The following is an 18,692-nucleotide window of genomic DNA, read 5'->3' as shown; positions in this document are numbered from 1 at the left end:
ACTTTGGGCAGATTATAGTATACTTTTTATTACGCTACGATCAATATGAGCAGAGCAGTGATGGTAAATATTGGGAAAACGGGAGAAGTTACTCCATTTTTTAAGCTTCCGTCGCGTGCTACATAGAAATCATGTACGACACAAATGTTCTTATTATTATTATCTTATATATAAAATTCTCGTGTCACAATGTTAGTCTGCATACTCCTCCGAAACGGGTGGACCGATTCTCATGAAATTTTCTGTGCATATCGGGTAAGTCTGAGAATCGGCCAACATCTATTTTTTTTCATATGTACCACGGGCGAAGCCGGGGCGGACCGCTAGTATAAAAATAAATTCCTAGATAGCATATTATGTCTATCTTTTAAAATTGACTCTCAATAACACGTGAAACTTCAATAGCTTAGCAATTCGGAGCTTTCTGATTATATTTGTCTACTCTTACGTTTACAACACTCTCACTCATCCCTAATTAAAAAAAAATTAACATTATTACCTATTCAATAAAAAAAGAATCATATTAATCGGTGTAGAAACACCAAAGTTATACATGAAATACGCTGTCATCGCGCGTGAATCATGCCATATGGATTATTTTAGTGTATCAGTTCAGGATCCATCGCCCATTTTCGCAAGTGATTACTATCAAGCTAATTTTCCGTGAGTAGCTTTATTTTGATGAGACGACCAATAATTTCATGTACGAAACTCTCGATTGTGGTAGCTAACAGAGGCTAATCAAATCAAAAAATTGTATCCTTGTTACCTCTGTTAGCTACCACAATCGAGAGTTTCGTATAGGAAATTATTGGTAGTTGACGTTCCCGTGGGATTTCCGGGATTGCGTCATTTTCCCAGGTTAAAAAGTAGCCGATATATTGATACCCGAGAATGTTGTTTCCTTTCTCGGGTATCAAAATATATCCATACCAAATTTCATGAAAATTGGTTCAGTAGTTTAGGCGTGATTGAGTAACAGACAGACAGAGTTACTTTCGAATTTATAATATCTACTACTATTAGTATGGATTGTAGTGTCACCATATATATAGTTCCATGAGTGTCACCGATTCTTGACAAGTGTTCAAAGTTTGAATTAAATCAAGTATATGTTTTTAAAGTGAATCAAAATTGACTTAAGTAATAGGAGTCATACAAACATACAGATGAAGCCAAAATGAAGCTAATAAAAACAGTGAACTGTTAAGAAGAAGTTGGTTATTCCACAGTTTTTAGCTTGTCTGTAGCTAGTCAATTTTATAAAGTTTATTCCATTAACGTATAAGGAAAATATGTTAATTTTGAATCAAGCATGAGGTGAACTGCATAACGACATTGAAAATATAAACCGAGGTGATTTCTTGCCAGTAGGTATGGAGTCTGAAAATTGTTACGCTGTTAGTCATAAGAATGAACGAACGACGAAATGAGGTTTTACAAACTGCTCTTCCCGGCTCCAGATGGCTCCAGACGACAATTTGCAGTGTTTTCAATTTGCTAAGTTATAGGTAAGCCTAATTCAAGAGAAGACAAATCCTTTCAGCTTTTGATTCATGAGAAGTAGGTGTAACATATCCACTTTTATATTTTTATGTACATTTAAAAAGGTATAATGTTAAAGGGCTGTCATATTTCTGAATAGAATGTTGTTTTCTTTTTTTTATTTAAATTTTTATAGTTAAAGCCTTAGGCCGCGTTTCCACATGCAAGTAAACTTGCAAGCTGCTGTCAGACAGACTGTCGGACATTTCTTGCGCAAGTTTTCTTGCAGATGGACAGGCGGCCTTAGAGTATATAATATTATAGGTTAAAGCGGGTTAAAGCCTATAATTATATTATACCTACAGAAAAAATGTAAAAGCATTTCTAACAATGACGATACAGCTTTAGACCATAGATTATAGAATTCTACTGATTCTTTTCTGTCACTGAGAAATATTCACACATTATTGCAGAACAATGATGGAACAATACAAAGTAGGTATAATTGTTTTATAATTTATTTATAAATTCGTAATTACGACAATTTACAATAATTATAATTATAATGTACATTGATAAAACTTAGCTATGTATTTTGTTAAAAGATAAAAAGCAGCTAATCATATTCGATGATGATTTATAACTTGTATTTTTTATGAGCGAATTAATTAACAATTAACCCATATAATAATAAACCCATCCCCTTAAAACATATTTTATTTTTATTTGTAGGTTAAAGTTTATAATAATAATAATGGTACAATTCCAGTTGTTTTTTTTTTCATAATACTTGCTTAATACCTATCCTTATCTTATTAATTATACTAATTTCACTATCTTATATTAAACATTAATATTATAAATGATATTTAATATCTTATCTTAAGACTAAGACGAGTATACACTGCTTCGCTAATTTTTATTACCAGGCGTTTTAATTTAAAAACAAAAGTACGTATGTACTGTGAAATTTCTAAATGCATTACAAATAAACTTAATGTATCTCTTATTTATTATTTTAAATAGGGCATAATTGAAAACATTTTTTTTTATGTCAGAGCAAGCAGAGGAGCAGGCTGGCCTGATGTTAAGTGGTCACCACCGCCCATAAACACTTGTAACACTAGAAGTGTTACAGGTGCTTTGCCGGCCTTTTTATTATATTTTAACATTTCGACAAATGACAGCTCAAGACAATATTAAAACAATTGCTGTTACATTAAATTGATAAAATATCTTCATATCTATTCTTGCCTTGCCAAAAAACGAGAACATTGCATACGAAGTAGGGTACTTTATTTTTATAATTATATTAAGTTAATTTTAATATTTTCTTACATTATTAAAATATTTTACTAAACGGATATTTACATATAATGAAGAGAGAAATGTAATATCTTAATTAGTATTAGTATTATTTCCACTATATTCTGCTTGATTTTAAGGTGAATCTTTTAAGAAAAAGTATGTCAAAATTTCGAGAATATTTTTGAAACATGCATCAGCAACATTACACAGTTTATTCAAGACATTAAATTGTAATTTCAGAAGTTAGTAGGTACTTAAATAAACATTCTCACTGAAAAGTTTTAATTTCATGAAACATCAAATTCAATTAACAAATATTAAATTCAATCAATTTATTGTGTGATGATTTGATATAAATATAACAACGAAAATTCAATACTCAATCATCTGTAGGCGGTTTTGGAATTAAGAAATCATATTTGTTAAAGTTCCCGCCAAAGTTATCGTCCGCTCTGAAGTTGGTGCAAATGAGATTAGCGCACGTACAGACCAACACAATTTTATTATCGATAGCAGTATACATAATATAGAGTAAAGTCTAAGAAGGAAAAGTAAAGTTGTATCTTGTAGAATACGTAAGGACAATCTGCACAACGCAGCGACTCTCAGCAACTTCAGTGCGGTTTATAACACTGGCTAAATCATATAATAGGCTCTTAAATATCCTCCTCCCGTTCCTCAGGCCTATGCCTCTGGAGAACTGCTAGCCTCTGTTGTGTCACTTCTAGGTGATGTTTTCGCCACTTTATGCGACGATTTTGGAACCATACTTTCACCTGAAACGTGAGTGAACTTTATTTACCTTACCTTCCCTTCCTTGTCTATTAGTTGCTTCAGTATTATGTATGACTATAATTATTTATAATATGTGGATTGTGGACAATATTAAATCGGTCTATAAGAAATAATAAATTAGCTTTGTGGCATTTAATTTCTGCAACTGCCTCAAGTAGGTGTTAAATTTTCAAATAACTACCTCTGTGGTGCAAAAAACACACATAATCATCTATGATAAAATAAAAACAATAAACCATTGGTTACATTCTTTCGATAATTGTGTTATAAATTGGTAAACTTTATTCACTTCAGCCGCTGCAAATGTTTGCCCCTTGGATAAGAAAGAATTGACGATGACGATAAAAATAATATGTCGGGAAATCTTGCATAGATACCCATGGCCTCCGGGCAAGAGGCCGTGGACTATGTCGGATCCCTATCCACTAAACCTCTGCGTTCCATCAAACCGCTTCAATGACGCTATTCTAGACGGTAAAATCCGTCCGACCCCATCAGCGGCAGCCCGTCAACAGCCCAAAACACTAGATAAGAGCCTGACAGCTCAACCCTCCTGGGGCAGTTTGAGATAAACCTTACCTGGGCTTCAGTAAGCTGCAAAGCATGAGCTAGGTACAGTCTCTCTGGTCCGACCATGTACTGTTGTCTCTCAAACTCCGCCTCCAGGCGCTCCAGCTGCTCTGGTGTGAAGATTGTCCTTATTCTCTTACTTCTGCCAGAACTGTCAAGAAAATTCCAGATACAAGGTGTACCAGATTTGCTCTATGAGCAATGGAAGCTGATGATGTAAAAATTTCTTCAAATAGTAGATAATAAATCCACGACTTAAAAAAAGTTATCAATTACTTTGTGTTTATGTTTACGGCTAAAGGTAGGTGAGAACATAAACTTAAGATTAGCCGGCTAAACTTAGGTTTATTTTCGACGAGGTGTTAATGTTAGTTTGTTCTATCTTTAGCCGGCTAAACTTAAGTGTAACCGCAGGCCCGTGGCTAAAAATGTCGGGGTGGGTAGATTTGGTTACTATAATACATGTAAGGAACAGGGCGAGTGTTTTCTGGCACTTCGCCGGCTGCTGCCGCAGCACGCTCGCTGCGCTCGCTCGGCTCGTGCGGGTCTTAAGAGTTCTAACCTAACCTAACCTAGCCACCAGCTTTCTGCCCTGAGTCGGGGTGGGTAGATTTGGTTACTATAATACATGTAAGGAACAGGGCGAGTGTTTTCTGGCACTGTGCGGGCCCCTCAAGCCCTCCACCGGCCCGGCGCTAACCAAATCTACCCACCCCGACATTTTTAGCCACGGGCCTGCGGTTACACTTAAGTTTAGCCGGCTAAAGATAGAACAAACTAACATTAACACCTCGTCGAAAATAAACCTAAGTTTAGCCGGCTAATCTTAAGTTTATGTTCTCACCTACCTTTAGCCGTGACATTTACATCCCTAGCTTCCCGTAGCCGCACAAACTACGCGACGCTGCTCATGCGGTCATTATGTTCATAAAATAATCACTACAATGAGAAGCGCGATCCCAAATATCTATCTTCTAATTTCAAGAAAACATTTATTTATTTATTTATTTATATGATTTTCCAACAAAGGATACAGTCTATACTATTTAACATAGATTACAATTAAATTCAATATGATCTACTGCACCTTCAATAACAGGAAAATACAACATTACATTAAATTAAATTCAATATGTCAATTTACTGAAAATAAAATATAATTTTAAACTATTTTTTTTATATGATAATAATTTTAAATTAAACACTTGACCGTAATTTGAAGCTTACTTCATTGAGAAGGTACCTAGCTTTTTCCGCCTATTTTGCCCTCTCTTTCCGTTGTATATATGCTATCTCTCTCGCACACCTCTCCACCAGGTGGCGGGGCGCACGATAATGTGCGGGCGCTGGATGTTTTTTCATTGGCGTCTAGCTTCCGCCGCGAGAAGGTTGTCTACAAGACTACAACCTTGGTGCTATTAAGTATTAAGTATTGCTTAAAGCAAGTGCTAAAAGTGTTAAAAAGTGTATCCCGTCGGATCGGTACAGTGAGTTATTTTTACATCTATTCTAATAATATTTTACTTAAAAATGAGTAAAAATCTTTAAAGTCAACGGTATAATCGTTGGACTTTATTTAAAATGCTGAGGTTTTTAATGAATCCTTCAGCAATAGTTTATTTTTCAATATGCTTAAATACTTAATAGCATGAATAAAGATATTTAAAATTAACGATACAACCGTTACATTTTACTTGAAATAGTAACTTTTCTTTTGAAATATTTCATTATGCAATATGTACTAATTAATATTTGAATTTTTAATACTGTGAGTAAAGCTATTTTAACGGTGTTACCGTTCGGCTTTACTCGAATCGTTAATATTACTTTTGTGATTATTTGATATTACTAGATATATCAAATACCCTCTCTTGTATATAGATATTTTTAATTATTTATTTCATTTTTAATAATGTGTTTTTATTACAAGGTTACAAGTGAATTTTTCTTGGAAAAATTACAATTAATACCTACTTAGTATGGATATGAGCCAACTCAAAGCTTTACAGGCATACAATCCATTGCTACGACTTTATTACATTGTCGTTATCGCTAGGAACGGTTCGGAATTCCTATAATAGTTTACTACTAAAAATTATCGAACGAGATGAGTCAGCTCCAAGAAGTCACGACATGTCAGAACATGTTGTGATATTATTTTATAAATCGTACGGGAGTTACCGCTCAACTGAATAATGATGGAATTCGCTCATGTATAGTAGATACGTACCATGAATGTACCACACATTCAAAACTATCCGTAGTCTATACGTGTCCTTTTATGAGTATTATTCTGATCCGTTTTTATGTGAAAATAGACATATTACACACGGCTAATTTGATTGAAAATTACGTTTCCTATGTTTCAAATGATGCAACTTTTTTGTTTAAACGAGTAAGTACCAAAATTTTACAATTAAATTCTTTGGTTTACTGAACTTGTGCTGAAAGGGTTACCGTATAATAATTATCGAGATACCTTAATATAAATTAGATTTAGATACATTTATTTCAAAGGATTTACAATTCACTTCTAACGTTTTAGAATAATATTATAAACTTGTACACCTTGACAAAAAGTAAAAAATTGCGGGTGAGTGGAGATTATTTTGTTCAATTAAATATAACGTCCTACGACGGTATGGTTGCGTTCGTAAGGAATGTTAACGAATATAAAGCAACTAAATGTTACATCGATTGCATGAACAAAAATAAATATGAATCGAAGTTCATTTTAAAATTTAGTGAATTGATTTGAATTATGAATTTATTAAATAGTTAGTTCTTTTTTATATAAACATAATAATTAATTACCATTGTCAAATCAATTCTTATTAATTCATCCTGGACAGTTGTCGCTAACATTGGAAAATAAGTTAAAGGACCTTGTTAATTGCTATATTATTTAAATGATTATTTACTGCTAATTTTGGATTAGCACTAAGGTGTATTCTTGCTCGAAGCAGAATACATAAATGTGGCCACTACTCTTCGCAGGGGTTAGCCAGGTCAAATCCACCCTCGCAGGGTGTCTCTTAAGCATTTTTTGGCAGGCCCTACTTATTTCTAGTTACAAACATCCCTCGCGCAGCTGTCGCTCGCAGGGAAATGGTGCAAATATATATCGGCCCTCGCGGGGCTTTGATTACAACCGTCCCTCACGGAAAAGATGGTGCAAATATATATCAGCCCTCGCGGGGCTTTGATTACAACCGTCCCTCACGGAGAAATGGTGCAAATATATATCAGCCCTCGCGGGGCTTTGACTACAACAGTACCTCACGGAGACATGGTGCAAATATATATCAGCCCTCGCGGGGCTTTGATGGCGATTGGTGCAAATATAAAAAGGATTGATCATTAAAATGATCATAGATATTTGTTTTCGTCAACGAGGACCCACGAAAGAAGTTTTGGATATGACCGTATCGGATCTTCACTCTTCTAAGGTAGGTAGAAAGAGGTTTTGAAATCTTCTTCACAGTGGGCAGTATAGTAATATGACCTAATAAATACAATAAAGGTTAGAGACGTCAAATAATGGGCGCATGAAATTGATACTTCGTATCCTAAAAGTTTACGCTTCAGGAATCAGGAAACCACCATTGGTTTACCAATTATGGAAATTGGAATTGAACAAATCGTATTTACCAATGTAAAGCCTATTCACAACAAAGGAAGGCGAGTCGGATCAAATATCATCTCGCAGATGATTTGTGGCGGTGGTTTCGAGGATTGTCACCAAGCCTTGTGTCAACGGTATGTTTGGTATCGTCATTCAATGGCACTAGCCTACCAATTTTCATATAAAAACATCGGAAGAGATTTTTTAATCGCAAAGCGATTGAATGTAACAAATGACGATTGATTCAAAATCAAATTTCAAATTTCAAATTTCAAACGATTGATTACGTATATTTGACCTCTCATAGGCCTATTTTAGTTGCCCGGTCTTGTAGGCAATTTATTTGACTCGTTTTTCAACCCATTTGACCTCATTATTGCACCCATGAGATTTTTTCTTCAGGGCTCAAACAATAAATCGCTGAGGGATTAGGATAATCGTTTGTTAGACAAGTTTCTTGTCATCCCACCAGGATTATTATATTGTATAATAAAGTTATATACCTACAACTATTTACGTAAAACGTTTAAGTACTCAACGAATACTGAGAATACTGACTGTTGAGTTACATAGGATAGAGGATAAATAACGGAAAGTCAATTTATCCAAACAAAAGCCTCTTATTATTAGATATTACTTGGAACCCCTACCCCAACGAGAAAGCTCTGCCAAATGACTGTTCATTTCTTTGCTTTGAGGGGGGGGGGGGCAATAAATGAAATGCAGTAGGTACAGACTATACGGCTTTTAAAATATAAGTCTGGTAAGCGAACTAAACTTTGCTAGTTTAGTTCTTGCTATATCGCTGTCCGTGGCTGCCTCGCGTGTTTACGGATGAATAAAGTAATGTCCTGTCTTCGCATCCACAGCTAACTGTCCTATACTGTCATAATCTTAACACAGATTCATTGGACATAGCTCCCCACGAGCTCTGTTCTTCATTTTTGCACTCGCACAACTGTGGACAACACGAGAGCAATGCCTGCATTGGTAGCAGTTACAATCAAGGGCTAGCAAGGTAGGCTAGCCATATTACGGATGTTGGAACAACCGACTATATTTAGGGCAATTTGCTTTGTCCAGTGTAACGTTTAGACTGTCGTAGCATTCCTACGGAACAAAGATGGGATCAGATCTGCATCCTTAATGAAGTTAATCGAAAGGAGATACTTTCAGACGACGATAGTATTCAAAATCCACCATATTCCTGAGCATAATAATGCATAGTTAAGCTTATAATCTCTCTTGCCATTATCCTGCAGCAGAATTCCTTGGCGATAATTTGTTCTCGTAATGCTGGGGCCACACTAACGTCTAACGTCTAATGCCCTTTATCGCGATAATTATTCCGATAATTTTTAAGGCGTTAAGTGGGTGGCTACACTTGAACGGTCAACGTGAATGCCGATTGTTGGCGATAAAAACGGCGTTAATTTTACTAAAATTCTAGCAAGATGGACGTAGTGTGACCGCTTCATTGCGTTAATTCTCGCGATAAAGCTATCGCCTCGCCAAACGGCAATGTTAATGCCCATTATCGCGTTAATTAATGGCATTTCCCGTTAGTGTGGCCCCAGCATTAGAACGAGCGAGGTTGTTACGATAATATGAGAAATCCTGTCAGTTAGAGACCTGAACGACGCGATAGAGTACCGCTATTTCAGTAGTAGTAGCACCTAGAAGGGTGAAGGTATTCTGGAAAGCGGAACTGAAGGCCCGGTCAGCAGCACCAGCCACCTAATAGACAGTGTTCAGTGCTGCACCACTATAATCTGCAAAATGACTCTGACGGTATAAAAATGTGGAGTACATTTTCAAAATATCAAATGATATAGTTGGAATAAAAATCCAATTTGCCTCCGTCTACCCAAAAGACGTACGGAGTAGCTAGTAGTAGTTGGTTGAATTATAATAAGTATAGTTAAAATCCTTTATTACTGACTGGATAAATTTGGCTCTTTTCCTATCTGACGTTCATATAGCTGTTGACTGCCTAGTGTTATTCACAAACACTATTATAAATAAGTCACGTTATGTAGTCCCGAGACTTTCGGTATATAAGTTCTGATGTAAATCATAATTATATCTTAAAACTGAATTGATTAAAAGTAACGTACTTAGCTGTAGTAATTGCAGTTTTGGGACACAGATAAGCTCTTTATCATTTTAGTCTCTTGAGTTCAGTATATTTGTTTCCAGTACAGAGTTTATGACCTATCAGTTTTAAATAAATAATTCATGCATTGTACTGAAAGTACCAGCCATGTTTAGATTATGATTGCGACGTTGGCTCTAAAGTCTAAACATTAAAAGATACCGCACGGTTTAGTTGGATGTTAAAAATCTGTATTATAATTTAAACCGTTTACCTGTTTTGATATTTTATTGCCTTATTCAAGGGGTGACCTTACTTCTGACCCCAAAAGTAAGGACCAAGGTCTCTTCTTGTCCGCTTGTAGCAGGTTGGGTTAAAACTGTGTGAGTTGAGACATTTGGTAATTCTATGTTAAGATGATTCAATGATGCTTCTGCAGAGTTCTAATTGAATAAATAAAGGTTTGAGTTTGAGGTATTTTTGCCTCGTCGGGATCAGCTGTTGCTTCATTTTGTAAGTAACATCTAAATGCGTAATTGAAAGTCGTTACTGGCGCTTTCGCAGATTTACGCTAAAGATAGTGGAAATTGTAGTAACTTTAACTTTTCAAGCCCAAAAAGGTTAACTAAGGTACGCTTGAACCAATCTCATAAGTTCTAATACTTTTAATCATTATGATTAACTTTTTGGTTCTTATTTGATTAACTTTTCATCTGGGATTGTTAATATATTATATAATATAAAAATTTGTGTGATTTATTAGTAGGTATACTATCTGCACACCTTACTCTTTCAAATAAAGAAATAAGTAATTACTTATGTATTCAAATTCACATTGGCGTCACATTGTACACCAGGTGGGTAACAAACAGGTCTCAATGAAGTAAGCTTCAAATTACGGTCAAGTGTTTAATAGCTGTGTTTTACCTGAAAATAAAACACATATTAAATACTTACCTATATTTGAAGCTTACACTTAACGTCCACCTGTTGTGGATTTCGACTCAATGAAAAAACATCCAGCGCCCGCACATTATCGTGCGCCCCGCCACCTGGTGGAGAGGTGTGCGAGAGAGATAGCATATATACAACGGAAAGAGAGGGCAAAATAGGCGGAAAAAGCTAGGTACCTTCTCAATGAAGTAAGCTTCAAATATAGGTAAGTATTTAATATGTGTTTTATTTTCAGGTAAAACACAGCTATTTTAATATAATAATATTTTGATCGTCAAAGTGCTTAAATATTTTATTCTAATTAAATTAATTATAATTCATTCAAACTTTATACATAAAATACATTTAATAAGAAGATAATAGATAATATTTTTATCGCTCATTACAGATTTTGAGGATTAACGATTTAAATTTCGTTAATGATTGACCGAAGATGTCTATGTCTCCCGAGATGCTCGTGAGCTTATTATACTCGTGGGAGAGTCTCACTATGGGTGAATTTTTGCCAAGATTTGTCCTATATGAAGGCGCACTCAGGAGGGAACGGGGTTGACGGGGGAGTCTAGACGGTACATTGATACAGAGCCTACTAAGTAATGCTGGACAGTCGAGACCGTTATTATACATTACCAATATTGTACAATTATTTTTCCACATTGCGATATAGGTAAACAACTAAGCAAATAGATTTTGCCTCACTCTTATACCAAATTTAATGAGGCACAAACATTATTTCTAAAACTTGAACCTAAAATTATGAATAAGTTTAAATTAACACTTATGGCAACACAAAATGGCGCAGAATCGATCATATTCTTATATAAATCGCATAATACTACTTGTACTGTTTATTTTCAGATTGTAGTAGATAGAAAGTAAATTAAAAGCTAGTTATAATTAGTCTTACTCTTACCTATTTGAACATGATATTGAATGTGACCTCGCAGTTTTCATCTGCGCCACTTGAGGTCTTAGCTCGGACCTCGGGGTGTCTGTAAAAAAATGGAATCAAATCTCGTCATCATCGGCCCATATAATTTACTAGCTTTCCACCGGCGGGTTCGCCCGCGTTTTGAAAGAAAAACCTAACCTACACATAGGAATTAGGATAGGTTTTAATCCAAGTTACCCTCTATATGTGTGCTAAATTTCATTTTAATCGGTTCAGTAGTATTTGCGTGAAAGAGTAACAAACACACACACACATCCTCACAAACTTTCGCATTTATAATATTTGTAGGATTACGTTCCCAGGGACACGGGCCGCCTAGTTTGCTAATTTTCGGCGGTATAGCGACCATTTAGAAACATCGAAAAGTATGGCATGGTGATTTTCGTAAATGGCTTCACGTGGATGATTAACTGTGCAAAAATTAGTCTGCAATATCCTATATTTTTTTTCTCGGGAAGCGTGGAGGGGTATCAAGCTGAAATTTATATAGAATAATAATATCTACGGTCCCTTTGTGCTAATTAAATCTTTAAAAATACTTAGGTATTACAATTAAATACTTATAGTATTTATTTAGATAAAAAGTAATAAATCTTTATAATAAAACAAATTTAAAGTTGTATCGAAATTGATGAAACTAACGACTAAGCGGAAGGGTAATTGAACATCAAATAAAAGGGACCCTTTTTAATATAATCCCCTTCAAATGTGAATGACTCGTTGTTTTAATTTGCGTTTGACATTCATTATTATAATTCTGTTCTTACTTAATTTATTTTTACGTCATTTATTTATTAAAAAATAAAGTACCTAATTGCTTCAAAATATACTTACAGCTTTCAGGTTGAAAAACAAACATAAAACAAAAGTTTTCGTTTCTCTATTTTTATCAAATGTTTACAAATTACTTAATAAGACAAATTGCATAAATTGATGATTTAAAAATTAAAATGTTTTTTATAGCCTAAATGCCAGGTACTGGGCGTATTTTTAATCATTAAAATTGTACAGTTGTACACCTTTGCTTTGGTTGTAAATCAGTAAATAACGAACCAATAAGTTGTTTTCCTGTTGTTCTTCCTATCTTCGCGTAAATTATCAAACGCGTGAAGTTTTAAAAATTTATGAGTTTTTTTAGGGTTCCGTAACCAAAGGGCAAAACGGGACCCTATTATTCAGACTTCGTTATCTGTCTGTCTCTTTGTCTGTCTCCAGGCTGTATCTCATAAACCGTGATAGCTAGAAAGCTGAAATTTTCACAAATGATGTAAGTATCCCCATACAATAAATGATTTTCTATTATACCTAGATGATAGTACCTACTGAAACCTTCAGTGCGCTTGTCTGACTCGCACTTGGCTGCTTTTTTCAGGAATAACAAACTGACAAAAAAATTGCACAGTAGAGCCATATAGGTCGTCTGTTCACGGGTGATGCCATGACCAAGGGAAATGGCATCCATTTTTATTGACGGCTATTTGAAATGTGAATAATAAAGCTGATTAAAGCCGAAAATATTTTAAATCTTTAAAATAGAAATTCTCGGGGAGTCTCCCCGTGACCACGCTCGCTGCAAAGTGTGCGAAACGTCGGGAAATAATACAAGGAATAAATCGCGTTACAATCCGTTAAAATCTTTCCTACTAATATAATAAATGCGAAAGTTTGTGAGGATGTGTATGTGTGTGTTTGTAACTCTTTCACGCAAATACTACTGAACAGAGTGCAAAGAAATTTAGCACACATAGAGAGGGTTAACTTGGATGAACAATAGGATAACGCGAACGGGAACTATGCGGGTTCTTCTTTGAAAACGCGGGCGAAGCCGCGGGCGGAAGACTGGTAATTTATAAGAAGAAGATAATCTTTAAAATATCTTTGAACAAAATATAAGCTTATAATAATATCTACTGAATAAGGTTTGTCGCATCTTGCAAAGGACGTACTGTATAATATTAGCTCTGAACAGTGAACAGCGGAATTTGAAAAGATAATAAGAAAATAGAACAATCTCGCCAAATAATAACGTTTCTAAATCGAACTCGGCTAGCGCTTCTTTTTATAAATGACCATAATAGAATGTCCCATCTTCTTTCGAGCGATAACTTATAGGTATACCAAAATTTATTTTTTCTTAATTTTAGGCTTTTATCAGCGCAAGTTGTAACTACATAGGTATATACCAGTCTGTTGATGAAGCCCGAAAATTGCTAGGTGAATCTTTAAATTTAGCTCAATTTTCTTTTTCTATTGACTTCAAATAAAGGAGAATTTTCCCTTTTTTTGTTTGTAGCAAACCCAAAAAAGAATACAGTCCAATTGAGCGTGCTCAGATTTCAGAACTTTCGAGTGGGCTGATACTGATGATTCTGTTTTCATTTGAAAGCTAATTATTTTTTTCTATGATTACTTATCTTAGTCTCTAAATAATAATTTTTTTATTCCGTATTCCCTATTTTTATATCATAGTAGCAAACACTATCTATACTTACATGTACAATTATAATTAGAATTCATGACGGACCTAAGACGGGATAATCTCATTTTGTTAATTATTAAAGTTTTAATTTTCTGTAAGTATTGATTATATAGGTATGTAATATTACATGTATGATGTACTTAGCTATGTAGGTATATTTTTAACAGGAACTTTCACGTTAGTTTAAAACTGTACATTGATTAGTTTAAAGAAACTAAGTAAGTATATAACTAAGTTTTTTCTTTTAATTACGGCTTCGGGAAACGCTAGTCTAAACTCTAAACTGTCTGTTCCAATTTATCAATAAAATATAAGCCGTAATCCACACTATTTTAATTAAAATAATTTACGGTAATTTAGATAAATTGTAATATTGACATGATTTTAAAAGAGCATCTATGGAGTTTCTTGTCGGTTCTTTCTCATAGATACTGCTTTCCGAATCGGTGATAAATGTTAAAAATGTTATGACGATTCAAAAGTGCTTTAAAAGAAGTCTAATTGAATAAATAAATGTTTGAGTTTGAGTTTGAGCAATTAAAATGTAACACTTAGTACTTACCTTGCCGCAGCGCCGTCGGCACGCCAAGTCTGCAGAAACCATCATTGATCCTCGGCACATCATGTCCTGTATACAAATAGTTCTGCAAATGCTTCTGATTCTGCTGCAAGCGCTCCTGCACGCTCAGGTTCATCACATCCTCCTCAGACTTCGTCAAACCCAATATAGCAGCAATTGTAAACGACTTCCCGCCCAAATTCGTGTTCTTCCCGCTCAAATCGACACCAAAAGCCGACGAACTGTCTTCCTCCTCCAGGGACACCGACGTGGACCGATCGTTGTCATATCTCTCATGGTCGAATCTATCGCTCTCGAATTTGTCGCTCTCCAAACGCTCCAAGTTCTGTTGGTATAGCAGATCCGTCAGATTCGGGTACACCTGTCTCGTATCCATCTTAGATCACATAATAACACGACATCATCAGCGCGGTCCATTAAATAATATAGTCCACTTATTGACAGGTCGAAGGCGATTGCGGTTATGACGATTTTAAATTAAATGAAGGCGGGGCCAGACGATCGGTTGAGAGCGAAAAAATGACAGGGAATAATCTCAATTGAGGGTTGATTGTGGCCCCCTGGGGGGTTGAAAGGGGTGCTCTGATTGGCTGGTGATACGCATGCGCGTGGGGGCGGAGTCAGATTTAGTGGGAGTGGTGGTACAGTGATTTGTGGTCGGTAGACCTTTGATTGAGGCAGGCACGGATTTGAGCGTATATTAAGTCCGTAAGGTTAATTAGGAGTTTCTAATACTGATTGAATCAATTATAACGTTGATAAAGCAATAAGTAACTAATTGTAGAAAAGTAAGAACCATTTTCTATTCTATTTAACAAAAATAACAATGAATAGTGGGAATCTTCCCATTTTAGTTCTTTTCGAATTAAAATTGCCTTAAACTATAGCTTTAATTAACTTAACATAGTTCTAACTCCTAACTAATGTTATAAATGCGAAAATTTGTGAACATGGATGTATGTGTGTTTGTTACTCTTTCACACAAATACTACAGAACCGATTACAATAAAATTTAGCACACATATAGAGGGTAACTTGGATAGGTTTTATCCCGGAAATCCCACGGGAACGGGAACTATGCGGGGTTTTCTTTTAAAAACGTACTAGTAGGTATATATTTTTGGATAGAAATTAATATATTAATGAATGAATTATCAAATCATTTTGGTAAGATCTGTGTAGAGATAAACTTTATCATCAGGCACAGAAAAGAATTTCCATTGGTAGTAGTTTCAACCCAAGACGTGGTTACAAAGGTAGACGTAATAATCAAATTTCAAATTCTTACAGACTATAAATTTGAATGGAAGGGAAATTGAGGTTAAATGTAGGAACAGTACTTTATTGCGCAAAAACCTCTGATGGAATTTCAATAAAATTATCAGTACCACGTGAGCAAACGTAGTTTCATGACTTTATAAGTTTGATTTTTTGTTTGTACGCTCTAATCTCGGGAACTACTTGGTCCGATTTGAAAAATTCTTTCGGTGTTAGATAGTCCATTTACCGAGGAAGGCTATATTATATCATCACGCTAAGACCAACAGGAGCAGAACCACGCGGGTGAAACCACGAGGCGCGACTATTTTTCAGATGATGGTTAAAAAACTGACAGGTTATCCAAATATTACTTCGGAAGCTGTGTAGTTAAAAATATTTGAACAACACAGACAAAATAGCTAAAATGCCTACTTTACTCGGCAAAGAAGTAGTAAAAGAATTTTTAAAGTCATATAGCAATTAAAATTAGTAAATTTAAATATTAAAATGCCAATCCGTCCCTGTGTGTCTTGCCTGCACGTCTCTCGCTGAAACAATTTAATTTCATAAGCTGGTACTTGAGCGCTCGCCTGAAATATTGGATGAGCAGGTATCGTAAATAATAAAAATCAATACTCTACTTTTAAGGGGATTCCGAAGAGCGCTTTAACGTCTATGTGTATTTTGATATGAAATGGTGGAATACGGTAATTTAGAGGATGCTTTAGAAATTTTAATTATCTTTGACATTGTAGTTAATGCGTTTAAAAAAAAAATATTACACGATAATATTAAAATGTCACGTAAACTGTCAAATACGGGCAATTAGAAGAAGTTTTTAAAATGGTAGTTCTATACATTATTCGACGAATAAGTTTTATCCAAGCATTGAAAAATCGGCCCTAAGTTTTAAGGGGATTTCGAAGAGATATCTTGACAATTAGGTATGCGTTTATTGTTACCACTGTTTCACTTAGTACAGTAGATAGCCTAGTATTATATTATCTGTGATATAGCTTTCCGCCCGCGGCATCGCCCGCGTAGTAGAGAAACTCGCATAGTTCCCGATCCCATAACATTTTCTGTAACTATCCTATGTACTTTCTCGGGTTTCAGTCTTTGTACTAAATTTCATCCATATCTATCCTATAGATGAGGCGTGTAGAAGAGAGTATAGTTGACAGGCAGATAGAGTTTATTTCGTACTAGCTGTGCTCCGCGGTTTTACCCGCAGTGCTCCGCTCCTGTTGATCTTAGCGAGTTGATATATACATATACCTAATACTTCGCCCGCGTTTTCAAAGAAATCCCGTTCCCGTGGGATTTCCGGGATAAAACCTATCCTATGTCCTTTCTCGGGTATCAAAATATCTCTATACCAAATTTCATGCAAATTGGTTCAGTAGTTAAGGCGTGATTGAGTAACAGACAGACAGACAGAGTTACTTTCGCATTTATAATATAAGTATGGATTAGTATGGATTTTTTTTTACTCAAGATTTCTTCTGTACCAAAGTAAGCAATAAAAGCATATTTTTATCTCGATAAACTCGGGCCAAGTCCTTGCAAGCAGATATAAATTATTAGCAAACGTTCAAATAACTACTAACTTTATATTTTACCCACTTTTTTGATATAGTTAAAAATAAGATGAAAAATATATAATAGCCCTCATCAATAATAGGCCATTTAACACTGGAAGTATTATTCAAATCGGTCCAGTAATTCCCGATAATAGCGTTTTCAAGCAATCAAACAAACTCTTCAGTTTTCATACTAGTAGGTATTGATAAGGGGAATGCCCATACGCCACATAGATTTTTGTTATGAATCGAAATTAAAATATGTAAGTACTAGGTACTAGCTTTCCGCCCGCGGCGTCGCCCGCGTTTTTTTTCAAACTCAAACTCAAACTCAAACATTTATTTATTCAATTAGACTTCTTCTAGAAGCACTTTTGAAACGTCATTAAGTACATATTTTAACATTTACCACCGATTTTCGAAGAAAAACCCGAATAGTTCCCGTTCCCGTGGGATTTCCGGGATAAAACCTAACCTATGTGTTAATCCAAGTTATCCTCTATATGTGTGACAAATTTCATTGTAATCAGTTCAGTAGTATTTGCGTGAAAGAGTAACAAACACACACACACACATCCTCACAAACTTTCGCATTTATAATATTAGTAGGACATGCAATATAAATTATCTGCAAGTTTTTACCAATATCTTACCACCGGAATCAATGAAATGAACAGAGGATTGAATTAGAAAGAAAATACAGCGTTATGTAGATTTTCCTGCAAATGGCGGTGACAGGAAGATGTAGTAAGATTTGATATTACTAAAGATACTACTACTTTTACTACTGAACCGATTTCAATGAAATTTGGTATGTAGGTAGCTGAAGACCCAGACTAAGACATTAGCTACTTGTTATTCCGGAAATCCCACAGGAACGGGAACTACTTGCGTTTTTCTTTGAAACCGCGGACGAAGCCGCAGGCGGAAATTTTGAACTAAAATATCTACAGAAAATGACATTGAATTTGAGCGACGGTCCACATATTCATGAGCCAATCTTCGT

General features: G+C 35.1%; 1 protein-coding gene across 1 annotated transcript; it reads right to left on the bottom strand.

Moving 5' to 3' along the window:
- Positions 1–3,382: 3,382 nt before the first annotated feature.
- LOC149896021 (uncharacterized) lies at positions 3,383–15,898 on the bottom strand. Its single transcript, XM_090118110.1, has 4 exons — positions 14,826–15,898; positions 11,746–11,824; positions 4,168–4,309; positions 3,383–3,569 (listed from the first exon to the last, which is right to left on the bottom strand). Exons 1-4 carry the CDS (start codon positions 15,217–15,219, stop codon positions 3,450–3,452), a joined length of 735 nt encoding a protein of 244 aa, XP_089974236.1. The 5' UTR covers positions 15,220–15,898; the 3' UTR covers positions 3,383–3,449.
- Between the last annotated feature and the right edge of the window lie 2,794 nt (positions 15,899–18,692).

The sequence above is a fragment of the Colias eurytheme genome, chromosome 29, assembly GCF_061535395.1.
Source record: "Colias eurytheme isolate Ceu_HAF_F1 chromosome 29, ilColEury1 Martin Lab GWU primary, whole genome shotgun sequence".
Lineage (NCBI taxonomy): Eukaryota > Metazoa > Arthropoda > Insecta > Lepidoptera > Pieridae > Colias > Colias eurytheme.
Note: the sequence above shows the minus strand (reverse complement) of the source record. Positions and strands in the feature narration are given on the sequence as shown.